The sequence below is a fragment of the Corvus kubaryi genome, unplaced genomic scaffold (genome assembly GCF_017639235.1).
Source record: "Corvus kubaryi isolate FWS band 111438036 unplaced genomic scaffold, C.kubaryi_AGA036_p1.0 133, whole genome shotgun sequence".
Taxonomy (NCBI): Eukaryota; Metazoa; Chordata; class Aves; order Passeriformes; family Corvidae; genus Corvus; species Corvus kubaryi.
Window position 1 is genome coordinate 7,169,400 of NW_024580667.1, and position 20,541 is coordinate 7,189,940.

Here is a 20,541-nt window from a genome sequence, read left to right on the forward strand (position 1 = left end):
GGCCTCTGCCTTCCTTAGCAGACACCTGTCTTTCAAAACCGAGACAGGCTCCTTGAATGATGCATTTTCTTAAAAATAAATGTATTGTGAAAAGAATATTAAAAGAAAAAGAGTGGTATAACATTGGAAAAAAGCTTAAATGGGTAGAAGTCCAAAAGCATAAGGATGGCAACTCCCAAAACACAAAATACTTCTCTTTGCAGTGATTTGCAGCAAGCTTGTAAACAGGATTAGCTCTAAGATCCTTTGTATAGCATTTTTTAGTTAATCTTTGGTTGTAGTTAGGGGAAGGTAAGCCTCAGGACTGATTAGGAGAGGGTTAAAAAGAAAATAATAGAGCAAGAAATAAAATGACAACACATGATAGAATCCTTGAAAAATTCAAACAAAAATAATAAAACAAAAAACAGCATGGGAAGGAAATTAGTAAAAGATGAGAGGGAAGACATGTATTTTACTGTTAGGTATTCCCTCAGAAAGGCTGAGGGAATTGGGATTGTTCAGCTTGGAGAAGAGAAGGCTCCGGAGTGACCTTATTTTGGCCTTTCAGTGCCTGAAAGGAATTTACAAGAGAGCTGGAAAGGGATTTTTTACAACAGTATGTAGTGACAGGACAAGGGGGAATGGCTTCAAACTGAGAGTAGTTTGAGATTGGATATTAGAAAGAAATTTTACACTGTGAGGGTGGTGATGCTTTGAATGCCCCATCTCTGGAAGTTTTCAAGACCAGCTGGGCTAGCTTTGAGCAACCTGGTCTAGGGCAGGGTGTTGTTACCCACGGCAAGGGACTGGAACTAGTTGATCTTTAAGGTCACTTCCAGTCCAACCCATTCCATGATTCATTATATTCTTGTTCTCTCTCCTTTTCAGGGGATTCCTACCTCACATTAGGCTATAAACTGAAAGCTCTTGCCAAGGTGATACTAGGAATGCCTGTAGATTTAGGGTCTCTCAGATCTTTAATTTTCTTAGGAAAGCAGCATACAATATAGTTGGAAATTATTTTCTAAAAGATAATGGTGTTACGAACAACTTTATCAACTTAGCCACAAGCAGTTTTGATTTGTTCAATAATTATCTTAAGAACAGCTTTACAAGTCACAGATATGCTAATATTGATGCAAAAACCCTTGAGTGTTTGGAGGTACAAATTGAATAGTGTTTTACATACACTTGGGGAGGTCAGAAGTGAAGCTGGAAGTGTCAAGTTAGCTCCTATGAGAACTTATCTTTCCACTTTTTCCTTTTTTTTTTTCCTCATTTCCTTTTTTTCTTATGCTTGATTCAAAATATATCATAAAGCAGCAGCTCTTGTGTTGTCATTAAGCAGTTTCTTCTAGAAAGTACAAATGAGAACTAAAATTAATACCAGTAGTGAACGAGGCCAGAGTTTTCAAGCTGATCGTGGGAAGTCCCCTGCTATTTCAGAGACAGCTCTTTCGACTGGTGAATATTTTCCCCTGTGCTTATCCCATATTTCTTTTTTTTTCTGTTCCACTTGGAAACAGTGTGAAGGAGTGTGTATAATTTTTCATTTTATTTAAATCTTGGAAAATAAAAAGAAAGTAATTTATTCAAAGATGCATCATATTAATGTTTTGGCAGTTATATGTTACTATCCTAAATGAGCTGAAATCATTATCAAAGTGTAAAACCCTCTGTATGAGAGGTAGAGGTCCTTCAATATAAAGTTTCTGCAATTTTTAGTCTGAGAGATTATTTAAACCTTAATTTAATGGTTGGCCATTTCCTGCTTATACTTGGGTATTAAAAGAAAGAAAAATTAAAGTGATGGGTATTTCTAATATCTTCTGCTTCTCTCAGTAGCTTAAAATGCAACACATTTAAAACAAATATTGCATAAAAGTATCTTACTCAAAATTGTGATTAGCTCAGGGTGTATGAATATAGAATGATAGAACAGTTTGGGTTGGAAGGGGCCTTTAAGGGTTATCTAGTCCAACGACCCTTCAATGAGCAGGGACATCTTCCACTAGAGCAGGTTACTCAGAGTCCTGCCCAGCCTGACCTTGAATATTTCTAGAGATGGGACATCTATCACCTCTCTGGACAAGCTGTTCCAGTATTTCACAACCCTCATTGTGAAAAGTTTCTTTCTTGTATCTATATAGTGAGGTCTTTTCTGAGTCTTTTCATTCTTAATATCACATAAAAATATAATTTTTAATTAAATTTGTTAGCTCACTCTGTTCATAAAGTGAAACTATGTAATTGCAAGTGTAAGTATCTCCAATGGCCTTTTGAGTAAGCTGGGAATCCAAAGGGCAATGTGCCCTTTTGCTTTGCATTTCTATATGAAGAGCTGAAAGTGCAAGTGAAGGTGCCTGAAACATTCACAGTCAGTATTCCTCCTGGAGAACCATAAACCATAAGGCCATGGGAGGCAAGGTTGTGCAGGTTCCCAGCAGTTCGCCATCGTGCAACGTGTGGCAAGGCTGGAAGGGGATGTTAGCAGGAAACTATAGCGGCTGGCAAATTTTAGATAATAATATAAGTTGTGAAAAACATCTTTGTGGTTAATAGCTCTGGGATGGGTGTAGGAAAATGCCCCTTTGAGAAAAGCAGTTAAAAAACTTTTGTTCTCTTCATACAAAAATTCTTTTTAAAAAATCTAAATGTCTTCATGGGAGGCAGTGCTTTGCGCAGTACCCATTACCAACAAAAATCTTTTTCATGGGCTGTGGAATCCAGGAAAACTTCATCAGCACATGTGTTTCTGTTTAATCATGTGAAAAGTGTCAAATGCATAGAGTACTTGGAAAAAAAGCATCTCAGATTGAGTACTTTATGGTGATCTAAGATGCTGATGGCCAGAAGGCTTCTCTCATGTTATGGTGGGAAGTTCACACTTCAGCTTCCTACGCATCCTGTGCAGGGCTCCCATTCCAGCTTTAAGGATCTTAAGTTCCAAGACCACCCCTGCCACTGAGCCAGCTATTTTCTTTTTTACTTTTTAAGGCCTATTACATAATATGTCAGAGGATAAATGAGAAAATTCCTTTGTTTAACTTTGTGTCAATTGAAGTAAGTGTGGAAATCACGTACCAGTTGCTGTTTTGTGTTTGTGTATGCTGGGGGAGGGAGAAAACCTAATTTATGATGCTGTGAGCACAGGAAAAAGGGTCAGAGTATTTAAATGGGCTTTCACTTAGCATTTCACTTTATAGTACTATACTGACTGATTGTTGTTTCTGTCATTTAGAAAAATGGAAACATAGATAACAAGTAATTTCTACAAAATTTGCTTCTAAAAGCTTCAGAGTTCTAGAACTAGAATTTCCCTTCTTTGTTCCCCTTGCCTTTGTGGGAACCTAGAATGCAGAGAATATTTCTCGGCCTGTTTTGAGAGGTTTTACCCCTCTGGACAGTACTGGTTTTGACCTTTGTCCATAGGAAAATTTGCCTACCCTCTAGGAAGAATTTGAATCTACAATGGTGTGAATTAGGTGATAGAATACTATGTGAGATTATCACAGGGTGAAAAATTTAGAGTTTTTAGGTCTATTTGCATAGTAAATAGATAGAAGTAGAAAACCTCAAAATGGAAGATAAATTGTAGTTAAAAGCTTCTTTCTCCTTCTTCACTAACTCCATATTTTGCAGCAACAGTGGTTTGGGATGATTGGATAAAGAATTCCACAGTTCCTGTCTACATGATTTAGGAACTTGTTGGACATGGGTAAAAAAGTGGAAATATCTTGTGTTTTAAGCTTTCATTGGATAATTCACCTTTAAAAAGGCTGGGAGATCTTGATAAGTTGTCTTCTTGCTGCATTCTCTGCTCTGTGCTATGTCTAAGCCATGCCAGTGGCTTGTACTCCTTAGATAAGAATTAATAAACACCTGTCTGGAGACTGAGAAGCATGAAGTCCCATTCGCCTCCTTTTTTCTCCTGGCAAAAATCTGAACGTCTCCCCCATCAGGGAAGACAACAATTAATGACGCAGACAGCGTTAGCCTTGATCTCCTACTCCAAATGAATGGGCCTCTGCATAGAAGTAGAAGCTTTGTTCTGAGTTATTTTTCGGTAGGTACTATGGATCTGATCTTCATACATGTGCATGCAGTAGCACAAACATCTCAAGTGCCTAGCTGGAAACAAGCCACTTATTCTAATATATTTTTTCTCAAACTATACACTGTTTTGATTTACCCATGTAATGATCCCTACTGCACAATGCCAAGGCTCTAGTGCTAAAAACAATGTGAAATACAGTGAAAATGTGCAAACACTCGGTACTCGTTTTAAGATGGACATTACCAAAAGAGAAGTGTGTAGTGGAAAGACCAATTCAGACTTGCAAGAGTAGGCAATATTTGCATTTAGACAAAAGACCTAGCCATTGCTTCTGTTTATTCCTAATAGTGAAATCATATACCTGAAAATAACAATCAAAAGTTGGAGCAGGTGTTTTTGTATTAATGTGCATCCTAGAAATAAAAAAAATCTAATACGTCGAAGTAAGAGGCTTTTATGTGTCTTTTCTGGGTCTTAGAAAATCTTGCAGTTTCTGATACAAAGTTTAAGATACAAAGGTATCTTAAAAACCTTATGTATTCCATAGGCAAAGCAATTGTGCTGGGACACTGTGGGGCAGCAGGGCGGTTGAGGTGACGTGACTGGAGTGTTACGTAGCTTGCAAGGATCCTGCAGAAAAATGCTTCTCATCCTATCCAAACGTAATAAAATGGGATGCAGGTTACTGCCATGTTATGCTCATTACAGCTACTTATTCTGAAACTGTGGGCCTTGAAAATAGTTTGGATAAAAACCCCAACACATCAGCAGAACTCAGTTTTTACTGACAGGGATCTAAGAAAGGGATAATTTGGGGGTGGTGTGTGTGTGTGTGTGTTTGTGTGTGTGTGTGTGCACTTTAACAACCTAAAAAGAAACTGTAAGAAAACCAAACAAAAGCGTAATAAGAATAAGCTAAACCTCTGCTTCAGCTCTGACTCCTGTCCAGGACTGTGGGTAAACACCACAGCAACCTGCCGACACTGACCTTTGGGGCCCAGGCTCTGCTGGTGTTGGTGTTCAAGGTGTCCCTGTAAAATTTGTGGAAAAGCTGAAACAGGGCATTCAAGTAACTCTGTGCAGTTTAATGAATGAGTAGCTGGCAACTGAGTTTTGATCACATTAGAACAAGTAAACTCCCAGAGAGGTTCAGTTTGTGAACTTCAATCATAACTTCATGACCAAACGTATGTATTTAAAAAAGCATGAGGAATAGTTACGGTCATCTTTTACATTCCTGGAAAGTTGTATCCTGCCAATTTTAACTGTTTCATGGACAAATTTTATTTAACATTAGTATGCAGGTTTTCTGGCCTGCTCTGCAGTTTGTATTATGCATTTAGAGAGAGAAAGCAAACATCTAATTTTGTTCCAGATTGATATACTGAAGTATTTGGTTTCCCCCAGAAAAGGTAGATTCAGCATTTTACTGGAAAGCCCTTGTATGTAGATAGGATCCAGACACGCTTCCTGAGATTGTGAAAATCTGTCATAAGTATTAATATCACAGTGTAGACTGGTGACGTAATTTCAGTTCCTGCTCATTTTAGCAGTAAACTGTTGAAAATTATTTTACACTTTTCTGCTTGTTTTCTGAGGAATTCAAGGGAAAAATACTCATGATCTACTGATGACTAAAAATATGTAAATATTGATTATTTATAAATATGAACTTGCTTCAAGCGGCATACATTGTTAAAATCTAAGCTACAGATTCAGAACTGTGTTGTTTTTAAACATGAAGTAAGGTAGCTACAGGAATACATCAGGAAAAATTATTTTCTTTTATCATAAACGATGCAGGAAAAATGTATCCCAGTGTGTTTAGTAAAAGTTGATTATGATCCATATCAGTTATATTTTGGTCGTTTTTAATTCTGTGTGTAAGTAGAAACATTGCAATACTTTTTCTTAGGAGTGTAGTCCCCCCGAGTCGTGTTAAAAAAAAAAAACAACAAAAAAAAACAATTAACAAACACCAAACTCCAAACCAAACCTAACAAACAACAGCAGCAAAAACAAAACCAACCCCCCAAAAAAAACCCAAAGCAAAACCAAAAATAAGCCCGAAACAAACAAACAAACAAAACCAAAAACCACAAGAGAGAATGGGTTATTAGGCTTCTCACAACTGGAGAAAAATATGTTCCTTAATGGAATCAGAAGTTTTTCAGTCTCTGTTTCCCTGACACTGCTTATTTGAGTTGATAGCTAATAGGATCTTCACACATTGTGGAGTTTAAATCTTCCAGTGCTTTGTAGGCTATTAAATAAATGTGATATATACATTTGGGTGTGTAGAAGTACATTTGTTCACAAGTTTTACTTATTAATTGATGTGCAGAATATTACTCTAATGATCTCTAGTAGACAGCAATATAGGAGGGGATAAAAGCCTGCAGAGATGTACTGAAAGGTATTGGTTACAAAATGATGAGATGTCTTTATGTCTACTCATCCTTGGATTTTTCATTTGGAATTCAAAGAGTGAAAACTTTCACCTCTTTCCATCTGGCCAGTATGTGATGAAGCATTTTTTTCATGCTTAACTTCCTTATGAAGACATGAATATGTTGGGTATTTTGCAGGAGCTTCAGGATGGCATTGGGCAGCAGCAAACTGTTGTCAAAACATTGAATGCAACTGGTGAAGAGATTATTGAGCAGTCATCAACAGCAGATGCCAAGGTGCTGAGGGAACAACTGGAAAGTTTGAATACCCAGTGGAAGGAGATCTGCAGACAGTTGGTGGAGAAAAAAAAGAGGTAGGTTAAAAGAGGGTAAAAATATTGTGAAATTATTTTTTGTTATTTTAGATTTGATTCTGGTTTGAACTTTCAAAGGAACTCTCAGCTTCTAGAGTTCTCAAATATATAAGGAATTATCAGTAATTAAATTTTACATCCTATAACTTGTTCATACATTATAATTTGTTTCTTTTCTACTCCTGTCAGTGACCACCACTCCCTTCCATACTCCCTATTTTTATATTTTAACTCCTAATGTTTAAAAAAAACAAACAAGCATACATAATTGCTCAATTTTGAGCTAGAACAATCCATTTACAGAAGTTACAATTGGTTTATAGTCTTTTTGCTTGTTTATATCTTATTAAAGCACATCTCTGTAGTACTAATAATACCTTGGTTGATTTATACAGGTAATCCTAATCTAGTTGATCTATCAAAATTAATGCCATTGACATCTACATTTCATATGCTGGATAAAAAGAATGGATTTATCAATTTGGTGTTATTTATGATCACTTTTAGATCAATTTCTCATGCAGTCACAGAAAGCTAGAGTGTTTGAGTTAGAGATAATATAAAAATGGTTTTATACCTTTAAAAAGAGGCTTTCCCCTGTTCAACTAGGTTTTATTAAAGAATATGTTTTTGACCTAGATGCTAGGCCTAACTGGATATGCCATTCTGCTTTAAAATACAGTAGAAAATACAGGTAGAGCTTTCTTCATGCATGTTTTTTTAAACCCCAGAAAATTCTTTATAGAGGTACATTAATGAGTGCTGGAGATGTCCTAGAAGAACTGGTAGTGGTGCAACAAGTTTTTTTACTTCTGATATGTTACATACCATTTTCTGTTCAGAGCCATGGGGGAGAAAAAGCTGTGAAAATGTTTACTAGAGTCATAAGGGAGTGTCCTGAAAGGTTATTACTGACTCTAATTATGATTAAAGTTTCACTTGTTGTCAGTCATTGGAACAGGCTGCCCATGGAAGTGGTTGAGTCTCCATGGAATCATAGAATGGTTAAGGTTGGTAGGAGTCTTAAAGTTCATCGAGCTCCAACCCTCCTGCCATAGACAGTGAGCCTTTTACTAGATCAGATTTCTCAGTGTTCCATCCAGCCTGGATTTGAACACTTCCAGGGATGTGAACTCCGCAGTCTGTCTGGACAACCTGCATCGGTGCCTCACAATTCAGAAGCAAATAGTTTCTTGCTAATGTCTACTCAAAACCCTCTTTTATCTTAAGGCAATTCCCCCATGTCCTATCACTACATTCCCTTGGGAAAAGCCTCTTTCCAGCCTTCCTGTAGTCCCCCTTTAGGTACTGGAAGGTGCTATAAGGTTTCCCAGTGGTATTTAAAAGACATGTAGATGTGTCACTTAGGGACATGGTTTAGTGATGGGAGTGCTGGGTTAACGGTAGGACTCAATGATCCCAAAGGTCTTTTCCAACCTAAGTGATTCTGTGTTAAAAGAACAAGATGCAACAAGTAATCTACAGCTGTCAGAAGCTTCAGGGATGCTTTAAATAATTCTTTCTGCTGTATTTCCAGGTGTTGATGGTACTGTTGCTTGTTACACAAGGGAATCCTTGGCCTTTATTTGTCACATTAAAAGCTGTTCTTTTGTACATTGGAAACCCATCTGTGTTTCCAAGCATTAACTTGTTATATAAGTGCTAACACTTACAAAACAATAACACATCATTTTAACAACCCTGTAATCTGCTCCGGCAACACAGAAGAAAGAGATTGGTGGTTGAGCTTTGCCTGGGAATATGAAATATGTTTCTGTTCTGATTAAGATTGTTGTTGTTCATTCCTTCATTTATCAGTAGAAATGTCTAACTGAATGCTCTTTTGGCTCAATGCAGTGTTAGTAATATTACATGGAGTTTCTTGGCACACCCCACATTTTAAGGGAGACTAGGATTTGTTAAGTGGGAATAATCCAGTTATGTTCCCCAGGTGAAGGTTCTTAAGTAAACACTTGCATATGCATTCCTCCTTTTGGTCTGTTTGGTATGTTGACTGATTGGTTTGTTTTCCTCTGGAACAGCAGCTTGTGTAATTTTGAGGAAAATGATTGCAGAGACCTCAGTTAGTGAACTTTGCGTGAAGAAACGCATTGCACCAGGAGGAATAGAGATTGTGTTGTGTTAAACTGATGTAAATGTTCCTGGTGTACTCACTCTAGTGAGACTAATGTGCATCAGGATACTTCTATTCATCACCCAGTCTTCTGGGCTGTGTCAGAGCCAGGAAATGCTTTTTGCTCCCAGGTCTTGGAAACACATCCTACCCTAGCTTCTGCCACCACATATGTGGCATTTTGTTTTCTTCATCTTTTTACTATTCTAGGGTGGATTTTCAAAGGAAAGAAACCTAATTGCCAGGAAAAAGTGGTGTGTTCTAAGTAGGTCTCAATTATTGATGAACCTGGGCATGAAAAGACCATAGGCTTATCAGCTGCACAGTCTTTATATAGCCATGGTGTCATGGGATTTTCATAACTCTTATGACATCTATAAGTTTTTCATTATTTGTCCTAATTTGGTTTTGGGTACAGTCAGGTTCTCTCTTTTTAAGACTTGAAACCCATGTCATCCAAAATGCTTTAATTTATCCTTAAGATCAAAGCATGAGGTAAACAAAAGTTGAAGTGGGTTCTACTTGCAGTCCAGAAGAGCTAATATAGTCATGGCATTGCCCAATGCGTGTGTTGGTACTATGTCAAATTTATTTAAGTATCTCAGTAGAATATAAATTACAAGAAATATGGGTCAATTGACATATTATGAGTTCTCTTTTTCAGAATAGCTTTAATAGACTTATATAAAAAGGCACCTGCAAAGTCAGAATGCTTATATCCTGGCTCACAGAAGTTTTAATAGTCCTTTTATATTTGTCTATGTTTCCTAAAAATTAAATTTTCATAGTTAAAAGAATTTTATTTTTATGAAGGGGATTCTAATATTTTTTTAAAGTCAATTTTGAGAATGAGAAAGTGGAAGCATAATTTAAAACCATATTGGAAGAAGGTGGTGCTGAAGGGAGAGCAGACTGGATATAATGCATTTTCATATAATAATTTCAAAGAAAAATAAAATAGATATTAGCATTTAGAACCTTCTGCAAATCAGAAAAGAAAACTGACTCTAAATTTTTAATAGGTTTCAAGTTTTATTCTTTGCAGTTAATACATTATGCTCTGCTTTAAAGTTGATTCTCAGTAGCTCAGAGGAGTAGTAATCGACTGAAATTTTGTTTTCTATTAAATTTTTTTGCTCAGCAGATCTCAAGATAAAGTGTCAAGAAATTAGCAATTGAATGGACTCCAGAAATGAAATCTGTTAGTGATTTCAGATTCAAGTGTAATGTTGCTATGCATTAATTAGCAAGGAAAATTTATATACTGTAAACTCTGGTTTTGCTATTTGCTTACCCAGATGAAAGAAATTGATTTTGATAATCCTGCACAGTTTTATATGAGGACTTGAAATTTTATGTGGGGCATTGACAGTCCCTTCTAGACATATTTTTCAAGCTGAATTCAAAGATCAGTAGGGGCTGAGGGGAGGAGGGGAGCAATTACAGGAGTAACAGAAAGCAGTACAGGTATTTTTAGAAGGTGCATGAATGTGAGAATTTAGTTGGAGACAGGAGGTGTATGGTGACATTTCCAAGAATGCCGATGACATTATGCCTCAGGTAGTCAAAGGTTGATTTGATAGTGGGAACTCCAAAACTGAGCAGATGGGCAACAAGTGGCAGATGATCTTCATCAGAGACAAATGTGAGGCAAGGAATATTTCAGACAAACAGACTATCCCATACTTAAATGATGCTGAGTTTGTTACAACTCTAGAAAGTTATCCTGACCTTATTACTGACAGTGTTTGCTGGCACAAGATGGAGTGGCAGCAAAAAAAAAAAAAGCCATAACAATTTAGGCTGCATCAGTAAGGGTATTACAAACAAAAAAAATGCTGTTTTGCTGATATCAAACATCATGGTGTACTCATGTTGGTTACTATGTGTAGATCTTTGCACATGTCAAAGGATATAAAGGGTACACAGAAAGTATTCACAGAGGCAGGCAGATAAAATGAGCCAAGGTTTGGAGTGGCTGTGCTGTGAGGAGCGACTAAGAAGGTGGAGATCTTCAATCTGGAGAGAAATCTCAGAAGGCATATGACTGAGGTTTACAAAGTTGAACTGATGGGTAAATTAAATGCGGAATAAAATGTTATTGACCTAATTCCTCAGTACTAGAAGTAAAGATTACTTGATGGAAATGTAAGAGGTGGTAAAATGGATTTAAGATTTACATTATGGTTTCTGAATGTCTGAGATGTGCTGGCCACAGAAGGTTATGGAGGAAATTATCATGACTCAGCCCTACAGAATTCTTAACCTAATGACTGTGGATCCTTAGAGAATATGTGGTGAATGGAGTAAAGAAAGTGGCTGGTCTTCTGTGTTCCCCTTAACCACCATCTCTTGTTACCAATGCTGGTGGCTCTCTGTTGGGCTTTTCTGAAACACTAGGGTATTTTTCATGTTCTGGTGCACTGATTATATTTTGGGGAGGGGAGGAGAAATTCTACAAAATTGCTTTGTCAGTTTTCCTGAGGTTGCACAGTTAAATGGTCTATTATTTATTTGTAGGAAAATACAATACCATCAGTGCATTGATAAAGACCTTGTAAATTCAAAATATTTCCTGTCACCACCATGAACCCCATGGTTAGTTGACTTGAAAAGGGGAGATTTAAACAGGATGTAATTCGAAGAGTTTCAACATGTTAATCCAGTTTTCATAAATAATTTGGAATAAATATTAAACTACCTGAATAATAAGAACTGTAAACCAGATCAAAACCATTATATTCCATAAATAACTGAAACTGATCGTAGGTTCACTAGATGCTAATATTAATCTCAGTGACAGACTGGCAGTTTTAATGAATAAGAATTATTTGGACCACAAAAGGTCAACTTAATTAAAAACAGACAAGAAAACAAACTAAATCTCAAAACAATTTGAGGAACCTGTACTGCTCTTCAGTAAAAAGAAGCTGGTTTTCAGTTTTAAAAGGTCAAATGCTGATCCCAAGCAAAGCACAGACTTAAGATTGACTTTGAATCTCCTTTCTTTGGTCCTGAAGATCAAGAGGTTATGCTTGAGTTATGTTTGCTTAGGATGTTATCTCCCACTTGCCTTTATCTAAGAGTTTCAAAGCTGTAGAAGCTTGAATTCAGTGTTTCAAGTTTCTGTATCTTGCAGTCTAATCCATCCAGCTAAAAATTAGATGAGAATGTAATTTTAACACATCTAGTCATTTTATCTTACTGAAAACTTTGAAATAGACCAGGCAGTTGAATAAAGTGGGACTTGATTGAAAGTCTGATACACTGGTAGTTAGCAAATTGGGAATTTAATTGCGTTTTTGTTAACATTTTGCTACAAAAGACGTGTTTTGGAAAAGTTGGAATTCGTACTCTAGTAGTGTTACTCTGAAAGAGAGACTTTGGAGACCATGGGAAGTCACAAAGGCCCTTTGAATAGATGCTACTAAGCCCAGGCAAAAGAGGGGAAATAGGAAGCTTCTCCGTCTTCATACTCCAGCATTTTGAATACTGAATCTTCTAAACTGAACCGACAGAAGTTCACTCTGCCTTTTCATCCCCTCAGTCGCATCAGGCCGTACCATGCTGTGTCTGCTCTGAGACATGCCTCTGGGACATCTGAGTTTTGGATGATTTAGGGATGTGGTGACTTGCCATTAGGGCCACTGTGTGCAGCAAGCCCCAGGGCTGTGGCTGCAGCTTGGTGCTGCTCTTTCAGGAACCCATGGGCCAGGCAGGGATAGCCAAGGGAACATGCATAGGACGAGAAGCAACATCTCACATAGGTGCTTCATAAGGGGAAGCTCATAAATGAGACTCTTGATAGACTTGTAACTGTAGTGCTGGTTGGTCTTTTTATTTTTTTCACCTTTGCTAAAAATTTCTTGTGTGATTTTTGAAAACAGATGCCCAGGAAATAGATTCCTTCAATGTTTCAGAAGTAATCCATTTAGGGTTTTTTATTCATCACGATCTGACATTTGTTAAAATTGGGTTCAGTTGAATGGAAGAGAATTTTTCATTATTTTAGCTGCAAATACATTTACACTTTTAATGAGTTTGAACCTGTAGACTGCCTGTTCAGATCTCTACCCAAGCGAGTTTGAAGTAATTATGGAAAGAATGACAGAACAAAGGCTGTTTACCAGAATACTTCCAAGTACTTTCCTGAATACAAATACAAGTTTTCTATTCTAAATAAAAATTAATTGTTATAAAGTAAATATACTTTTTAATATTTTTCATACAATATCTTTACTAAGGTATTCTTTTTCTTCCATAACAGACTAGCTGCAAGTGATTGCTTTCCTTTACTTGAACACTCACTATATTGAAGACTGTGATTAGCTTCATATTGCAATTTAAAAACTGGTTTAGGATGAAGAGATTTTACGACAGTTATGTCAATAAATATATATTTTCTTTCCAGCACATAATTAGCTACATATTGAATTTTTCTGAATTTTTTTTTTTTTTTGACTATTCAGATTTCTTATAATGAATCACTAGAAAAGAATTACTGGCATAAATCTGTATTGTGTTTGCAAGTAGTTTAGCTAAACTTCTTACTGTTTATTATTTACATCTAAATACATTTTCTAAAGTTTGTGTGCTATTTTAATTTTACTTATTTGAATTTCCTTACGCTAATGAAGCATATTTGCCCATTCTGTAGAGAAAGAATGAAAATTAATTTTTTTTCAGTAAATATTTTCTCTAAATTTTTGTTACTCTTTTGGTGGCCTCTTATATTCTCAGTAGCAGCTACTAAACACATTAATTCCTAATCTTAGAAATACAATAAATACTGAATCGACAGCTGAATGTTAAAATGTGAAAAGGCACCAAAATATTATTGGACTTACAGATGGGAATATGAGTCACAAGTGCAGATCTGTCCTACTTCTATGATTGTATATTTTATTTCTATAGTTGACACCTCTCAAATAAATCCAACATCACTCGTGTGCAGTTACAAACTCTTAAACATCTCATGTGTTTCACTAACTGTTTACAGGTTGCTATGGTGTTGCTATGACATTGTTGACTATGGAGAAAATACTTGAGCTGCAATATACATTTCACATGGCTTCTTGATACTGCGCATGAAAATACAGGCTTACTGATACAGGCCATGAATGTTTATGTAATAGTTAACAAATATATCTAAGGATAGTTTGAAAAAAAAATAAAAATCTTTCCAGGGTCTTTTGTGGACTGCCATAAGAATTTGTTACTGATTCAGTTTAATAATGGTAGGAAAATTAATCCCTAATCTAGCAATTATCATATATTCAAAATGTAATTAGGCAAAATAATTCATTTACTCCTTAGTATTAAAAACTAAATATTGATACATTGTCTTCTGAAAGTATAATATATATAAGATTCCTCTAAAAAGATGTGCATTCAGAATAGTTGACCAAGGGATCCTATTAATTTAGAAATACAAAGAGAAATCTGCTATGTTTTACTATGGAAAATACTGAGTAATGTGCCTAAGAATAGCAGTTGTATAGAAGACGAAAAGTTACATATGAAATTCTGTGCTTCTCTGCTATAGTTTGAGAATTTTCCATCAATCAAAATGGATTATATTTCAGGGTTAATGAAATAAAATTTTGCCAACAGAGAAGGGGCTTAAAAGCTTTTTGGGAACTTGGGTTGGTTTATAAGGATAAGGCAGTTGCATCTAACAGCATGAACACCTGTGCTGGAGACGGATCTGCTTGACTCCATAGGGCCAGCTGCTGGAATTATATCCTATTCCTCGGTCACCTGCTCCTCCAGCAAATTGTACTCCTAACTGCTTTCTCTTGCTCTCTCTATGTCTGAGTCAACTGGTGGCTCATGTTCCTTAGTCCAGCTAGTTTACGCTTGGATTTGAAAGCCCTAAATAACAACTGTTGATTTTTCATTGCCACCATGAATTTAAACACCTAGAAATTACATGTGTCTGTTGTTCCAAAAGTAATTATGGTGATAGAAGTCAGTTTGTTCAAAAGGTGTAATCAGTCATTGAGTTAAAAGTTTTAATTCGATTTAGCGGTTCAGCTAACTCACAGGATTTTGTTTCAGTGTCTTGCATAATAAGACACTTGTCTTGCAGGGTGTTATTTATAATAGAAATAATGTCCTAGCAGGTCAAGAAGAGATGGTAAATTTTGAAGTGCACCTGCACATCCTGTTAATTGCAACGAAACTTTTAATTCCTTTACTGCATGTTCTTCCTGATTAGAATAAAAAGTTAGATCAATGGAATACCTTTTTTTTCTCTGAAACCCTTCTGTACACACACACACACACATATATATAATATGTATATATGTGTATATATATATATGTCTGTATATGTATAAAATGTCTCTGAAAGAATTCCTGGAAAGTCTGAGGTTAAAAACATCCCTATCCCACTGATCAACGTTTAAATTAGTCATCAAAGTGAAAAAACCTTTCCTTCATGACTAGGAAAACTTTTAATGTTTTAAGAGTTGCAGCTCAATTCATAAGGGTGATAAAACTGACAGTGTACTTAAGATGAAAAAGGAATCTTGCCAATTGCTATCTCTTCTAGGAGACGAGAAATCTTTTTGATTTCTCATTCAAAATACTGTGCAGCTTGATAATTTTGCTCTCGGGTGTATTGAGGTGAATGCTATGCCTTCTCTGTGCCAGAATTAACGTATTTAAACTTGGATCTTTCTCAGGTTTATCCTCAGGGTACCATCACATAATGCCTACACTGAGCTATGCACTTGAAAAATGAGTAGAAGTGAGAGGAAACTAAAAACATGGAAGCTGTTGCAGAGAGCTTGGGTTCTGGGGTAGCTGATCAGGTTGAGAGACAGAGGTTTTATTATGTGGTTTATGGTGTAACACTGTATGACTGAGTCCCAGATTTCCATAACTGGAGCATGGAGGGATACTGTCTCAGAAAGATTTGAAGTTGTGCTTCTGCATCAGGATTACAGGAAGTTAGCTTTTCTTCATTTTTATAGTTGCAGCGCTATGGATCTCAGCATAGATTAACATCTGCCTCATTTTCACAGAAATGAATGTTTTGATTAGCTGGTTTTAGATGGCCTATTTTGGCATGAGAAGAGCATATGACCTCTCAAGTCATGAACATGAACACTTCTCAGTGAAAAACAGTGTAATAAATGTGATACTGTAAAGTTGGTTCTTTTTTGCATGACCAGAACAACCAAAATGGGTAAATCTGTGTGTATCAGGAAGGTCCAGAATTTCTGTCTGCATAACAGTACTCCATAAAATATTCAGAGTTGTAATAAATGGATGTATTAGTACAAGAAATATTCCTATATCTAGGAACATCAGGACTTTTTTGTTGATATTGGACGCGTTTCCAGAAATCCTGGGCAAATGGCAGATCCTGGAAACAGTCATGCAGGATTTTATTATAAAAGCTAAGACAAAACCAAGAAAGTAGGACTGTTAATTCTTTTTCTATTTCTGGTGTTCATTTTTTCATGTATTTGTTTGCATAAATGTGTATATGTGTGTATACATGGGTATAATAGTATTTTATATATGCGTAAATAGTTTTGGAGGATTTGTTTTCACAGTAAATATAATCGTTTCCTCTAAAGAAAAATTTGGCACCAGTGGCTTATGTTTGTTTAATCTGTAAGCAAATACTGCAGAGCAACTTGTTTCTGAGCTTAAAAAAAAAAAAAAAAAAAAGAACAGTATTGGGCTCATATGTCTAGTAAATATTAAGATATACTGTTTTAAGAACAAAACTGAATAAATCTGCTGATTTAGAAACCATTTTAGATCTAAAACAGGAACTTGATCTAGAACAGTATTGAGATCCTGTTCAGAGCAGCACAAATTTGCCAAACATTTCAGTTCATATATAAATTAAAACCAGCGTTTTTGTGCTCTAAGCGTAGTTATGAATATTGATTTTTATGTGTTGAAAATACATTTTCCCTTTGGTAAAGGAGGCTGAGAGGAGATCTTTTTACTCTCTACAACTCCCTGAAAGAAGCTTGTAGTTAGGGGAGGGTTGGTCCCTTCCCCCCAGAAACAAAGGACAGGACAACAGAGAATGACATCAAGTTGGGCCAAGGGAGGTTTAGGTTGAATATTGTTACAACCCACTCCTGAAGGTGGAGTAACTGAGGTTCTTGTTAGTAATAGATCCTTTGGGGGAGATTAGAGTGAAACAACACGGAATGACCAGTTTTCTGTATGTATATGGTGGTTTTATTGTAGAACAGTTTGATGCCAGTGGGAATGAGGTTTGTAACCATTTTGGTTAGTATCTATAGAAATGAAACAATATAAAAGTATAAAGATATCACTTAAGAAAACGTATAAGGAAAAGAAATAAAAAGAAAGGATAAGAGTAGATGGTGGAGAGGAAAGAAAGAAATGCCCATCAGTGGATCAGGTGGCAAGACTTGATTGTTGCAATTTCAATGTCCATTGGTTAAAGTGATGGTCTCAGTCTTGATCCATGGGGGGTGAGGGAAGCCTCCATAACATAAAGTTCAATGGGTTCAGTATATTCAGGTCCAGGTGGGAATACTCAGGTGCCTTCCCTGGGGAGGGGGCAGTTAAATACTCTCTGCTGCAACACTGTGGATCACGCTCAGTCCTCTGGTGGAAGGCTCCACAAATGAGTCTGAGGGTATTTTGGGTATTTTTGATGGTTTATGACACCTTCTAAAACATGACAGCTGCCTGTCATACCAGTGTAGTTGGGCCAGTTATGTCCCATCAGAAGGGATGAATATCTTCAGGCCTTGTGTGAGTGTGAATGTCCCGATACTACATGAGCCAGTTGTGTACGGAAGGAAATTTGCATGAAAAAAACATTATCCCACCTTGCAGGATCTGCTTTTTAATGTTTACTTTTGATAAATGTTTAATCTTTCATCTTTCCATGCAGGTAATAGTGTGTGAATAAGTTTGGTGGATAGATTATAAGTATTTTATACAAAACATAATTTTTCTCCTTTAGAAGGGCCCACTCAAAATGTTAATCCCAAGGTTTCGCATTCTTCCAGTGCTCTTTCCTGCTACTCTTGAAATTTTTTGCCTGCATCTCTTGATAACTTCAGAAGTTTTTGCACAAAAGTTCACATCTCAGTATATTTATTTAGTCATAGCGAAAATTAGCAGATGAGTTGTAGATGGAGACAAATGGAGACTAGACATCTAAAGTTAGGTGTCATGAATCCCATCTTATTCCCTCTTACCAACTGCGAACCTTACCTACTTTTTGTGAATCTTAACACAAACTATGTGGCACAGTTACTGAAATATGTTTTTTGCTTAATATGTCCAAATGAGTCTGTGTCACTTTTTACCGGTTCAGTTTGGTAACACTTGATGCTAGAACTCTTAGTTGTCAACATTGAGTTTCCCTGCTGTTAGTTCAAACAGAATTCTGGTCTGAATAATTAACTGCTTTATTTCTTGTGTGCTTGTTGGCTACCTGCCATATGTAATTTGGAAGCTGAATTTAGTGGTGCTGTAAATTACATCTTGAGCTTTTCTTTTAAAATACATTTAATGCCATGTTAAAAGGGTGTTGGTGTTTGATTCATTTTGATATGAAAAAGTCTGTGGCCCACTTATAAAAATAATTAGTATAGATTCTAAGAATTAGTTATCTTTCATCTTTCAGTATGGATAAGCACTTCAATATTAAAATAAATTTATACAAACATTAATTTAACATTTTTATTACAGGATAGAGGAAGAAAAGAATATTTTATCAGAATTTCAAGAGGATTTGAACAAGTTGATTTTATGGTTAGAGGAAGCAGACGGCATTATTCGTATTCCCCTAGAACAAGGGAATGAAGACCAGTTGAGAGACTGCCTGAACAAAGTAAAGGTATTGTAAGGTCTATTCTTAATGTTTGCTTACTTTATCAATTCTACATTGTAGAAAATTAAAACTATTTTCCAAAATGGTTTCTGGCATCAAACACAGCATTGATATAACTTTTTTAGATAAATCAAAGCAGGGAATTTCAAAACCCAGGTACAAATATATACTGATCATGCTAAAACCAGAAAAGTAATGGAAAATGTACTAAAAGAAAAGTATCCTGAAACTAGGAAATTAATTGTTATCTTTTTCATCCTCATTTCTTAATTTATAACGTGACTAGTTTATAGGTATAGAGTTTCTCTATAGGTGTCTTGTTAACATTTTATAACTTCTCACTTATTAAATGGTATTCAGTATTTCACGAGAGTAACCAGAGCTGCATCCATAATTATAAATGCCAACTCATTAAAATATCACTGCAACATTTTCTAGACTAAACATCTAGGTGACTTATTCTAAGAATACTTAAAAAAAAAAACCATAAGAATATCAAATATTTGTTTTCAAAGGCTGAAATATTTTCATGAATATGTTAGATTTTGATACTGCTAATAAATATATTCAACAGAAGTTTCTCTGTTTAGTTTTTTGAAGTGTGTTCAGTAGAATGACTATTTTTAATGACTTGTACAATAATAAATTATATTGGAAAACAGATATTACTTATTGAATATATGCCTAAAAGTTTTCCTTTCCTCCCTTGAGGATAAAGGCCTCGTTATCCTTTATGTAAATCCATGTGGAACAAATTCAGCAAGTAATGAATAGAGCATTAAAGAATCTGAAGAAAACTTGTCAGTTTGTTCTATCCCTCTCACAACAAAATATGAAAAAAAGCAAAACCCTAACGGATTATTTAGTAAAGGTCTATCTTCAAGTTTCTTTTTAAATGAAAATAGGATAAATATAGTTTGAGGAAATGGAGACTCAACCATGTGGTGAGTTTGTCCCTCTGTTTAGCATAAGATTCCATTGAGTTGTTCAGGGAATTTGTGAGGCTCTGTTGTTAAGGATATCAGATCCAAGGCAGAGAAATACTTTTAAGGGGTGTTAGATGCATCTTACAATTTGCAAAAATGATTAAGGGTTTAAAGACTAAATAGATTGTTTAGAACCAGGAAGGCTCCACTCTTCTCACATACACAAATATTTCCTATATAGTATTCACAAGGGATATATAATCCAAAATTAAAGGTGTTAGCATCTCTTATTTGTATCTTGTTTTCAGAGTCCACCTTCTTTTGGAGCTGCACAAAAGAGAATACATCCTAATGGAGCACATGCATTGCCTTGCAGCATGGCTCATTTCATACTTCCCTGCTTTTGTTAATGATAAAGAACAAACAATCAAGGAAAAAAACCCACAACAATAAAACCCTTGAAGAACTTTGTCCTTTAGCAACATTAACCTTACTTGATATATTAAGTCACTTTGACAATATAGGTTTTCAGTAACACCATACATGGTGGGAAGTGGTACATTTTGATGCCACCTTGCATTTCCTTTTGGCTTTCCTTTTTTTTTTAATGAACATACATGAACATTCTTAATTAAGAGGTTAAACTGGAGTGGAGGACTTTTTGCCAGATACCATCTGGGTGACTGTTCACAGCCTGGAACATATTAAAGCACATCTCCAAAATGCTTGCTCCATACCATATAAGCTTATTAAAATTGATATACATGAAGTATTGAGTGTTCAGGGCTGGAATTTGTAATAGTGATTAATATCCTGAGAATCCCTGTA

The 20,541-nt window shown here is 35.8% G+C and overlaps 1 protein-coding gene across 11 annotated transcripts in view; it reads left to right on the forward strand.

The window, feature by feature from the left end:
- Positions 1–20,541, forward strand: part of DMD (dystrophin) — a 1,181,561-nt gene that overhangs the window by 780,557 nt on the left and 380,463 nt on the right. For all 11 annotated transcript variants that reach the window (XM_042035506.1, XM_042035543.1, XM_042035536.1 and 8 more), the window contains 2 exons: positions 6,628–6,803; positions 18,646–18,793. In XM_042035506.1, the coding sequence (XP_041891440.1) occupies positions 6,628–6,803; positions 18,646–18,793 (324 nt within the window). The remainder of the gene's footprint in view (positions 1–6,627; positions 6,804–18,645; positions 18,794–20,541) is intronic.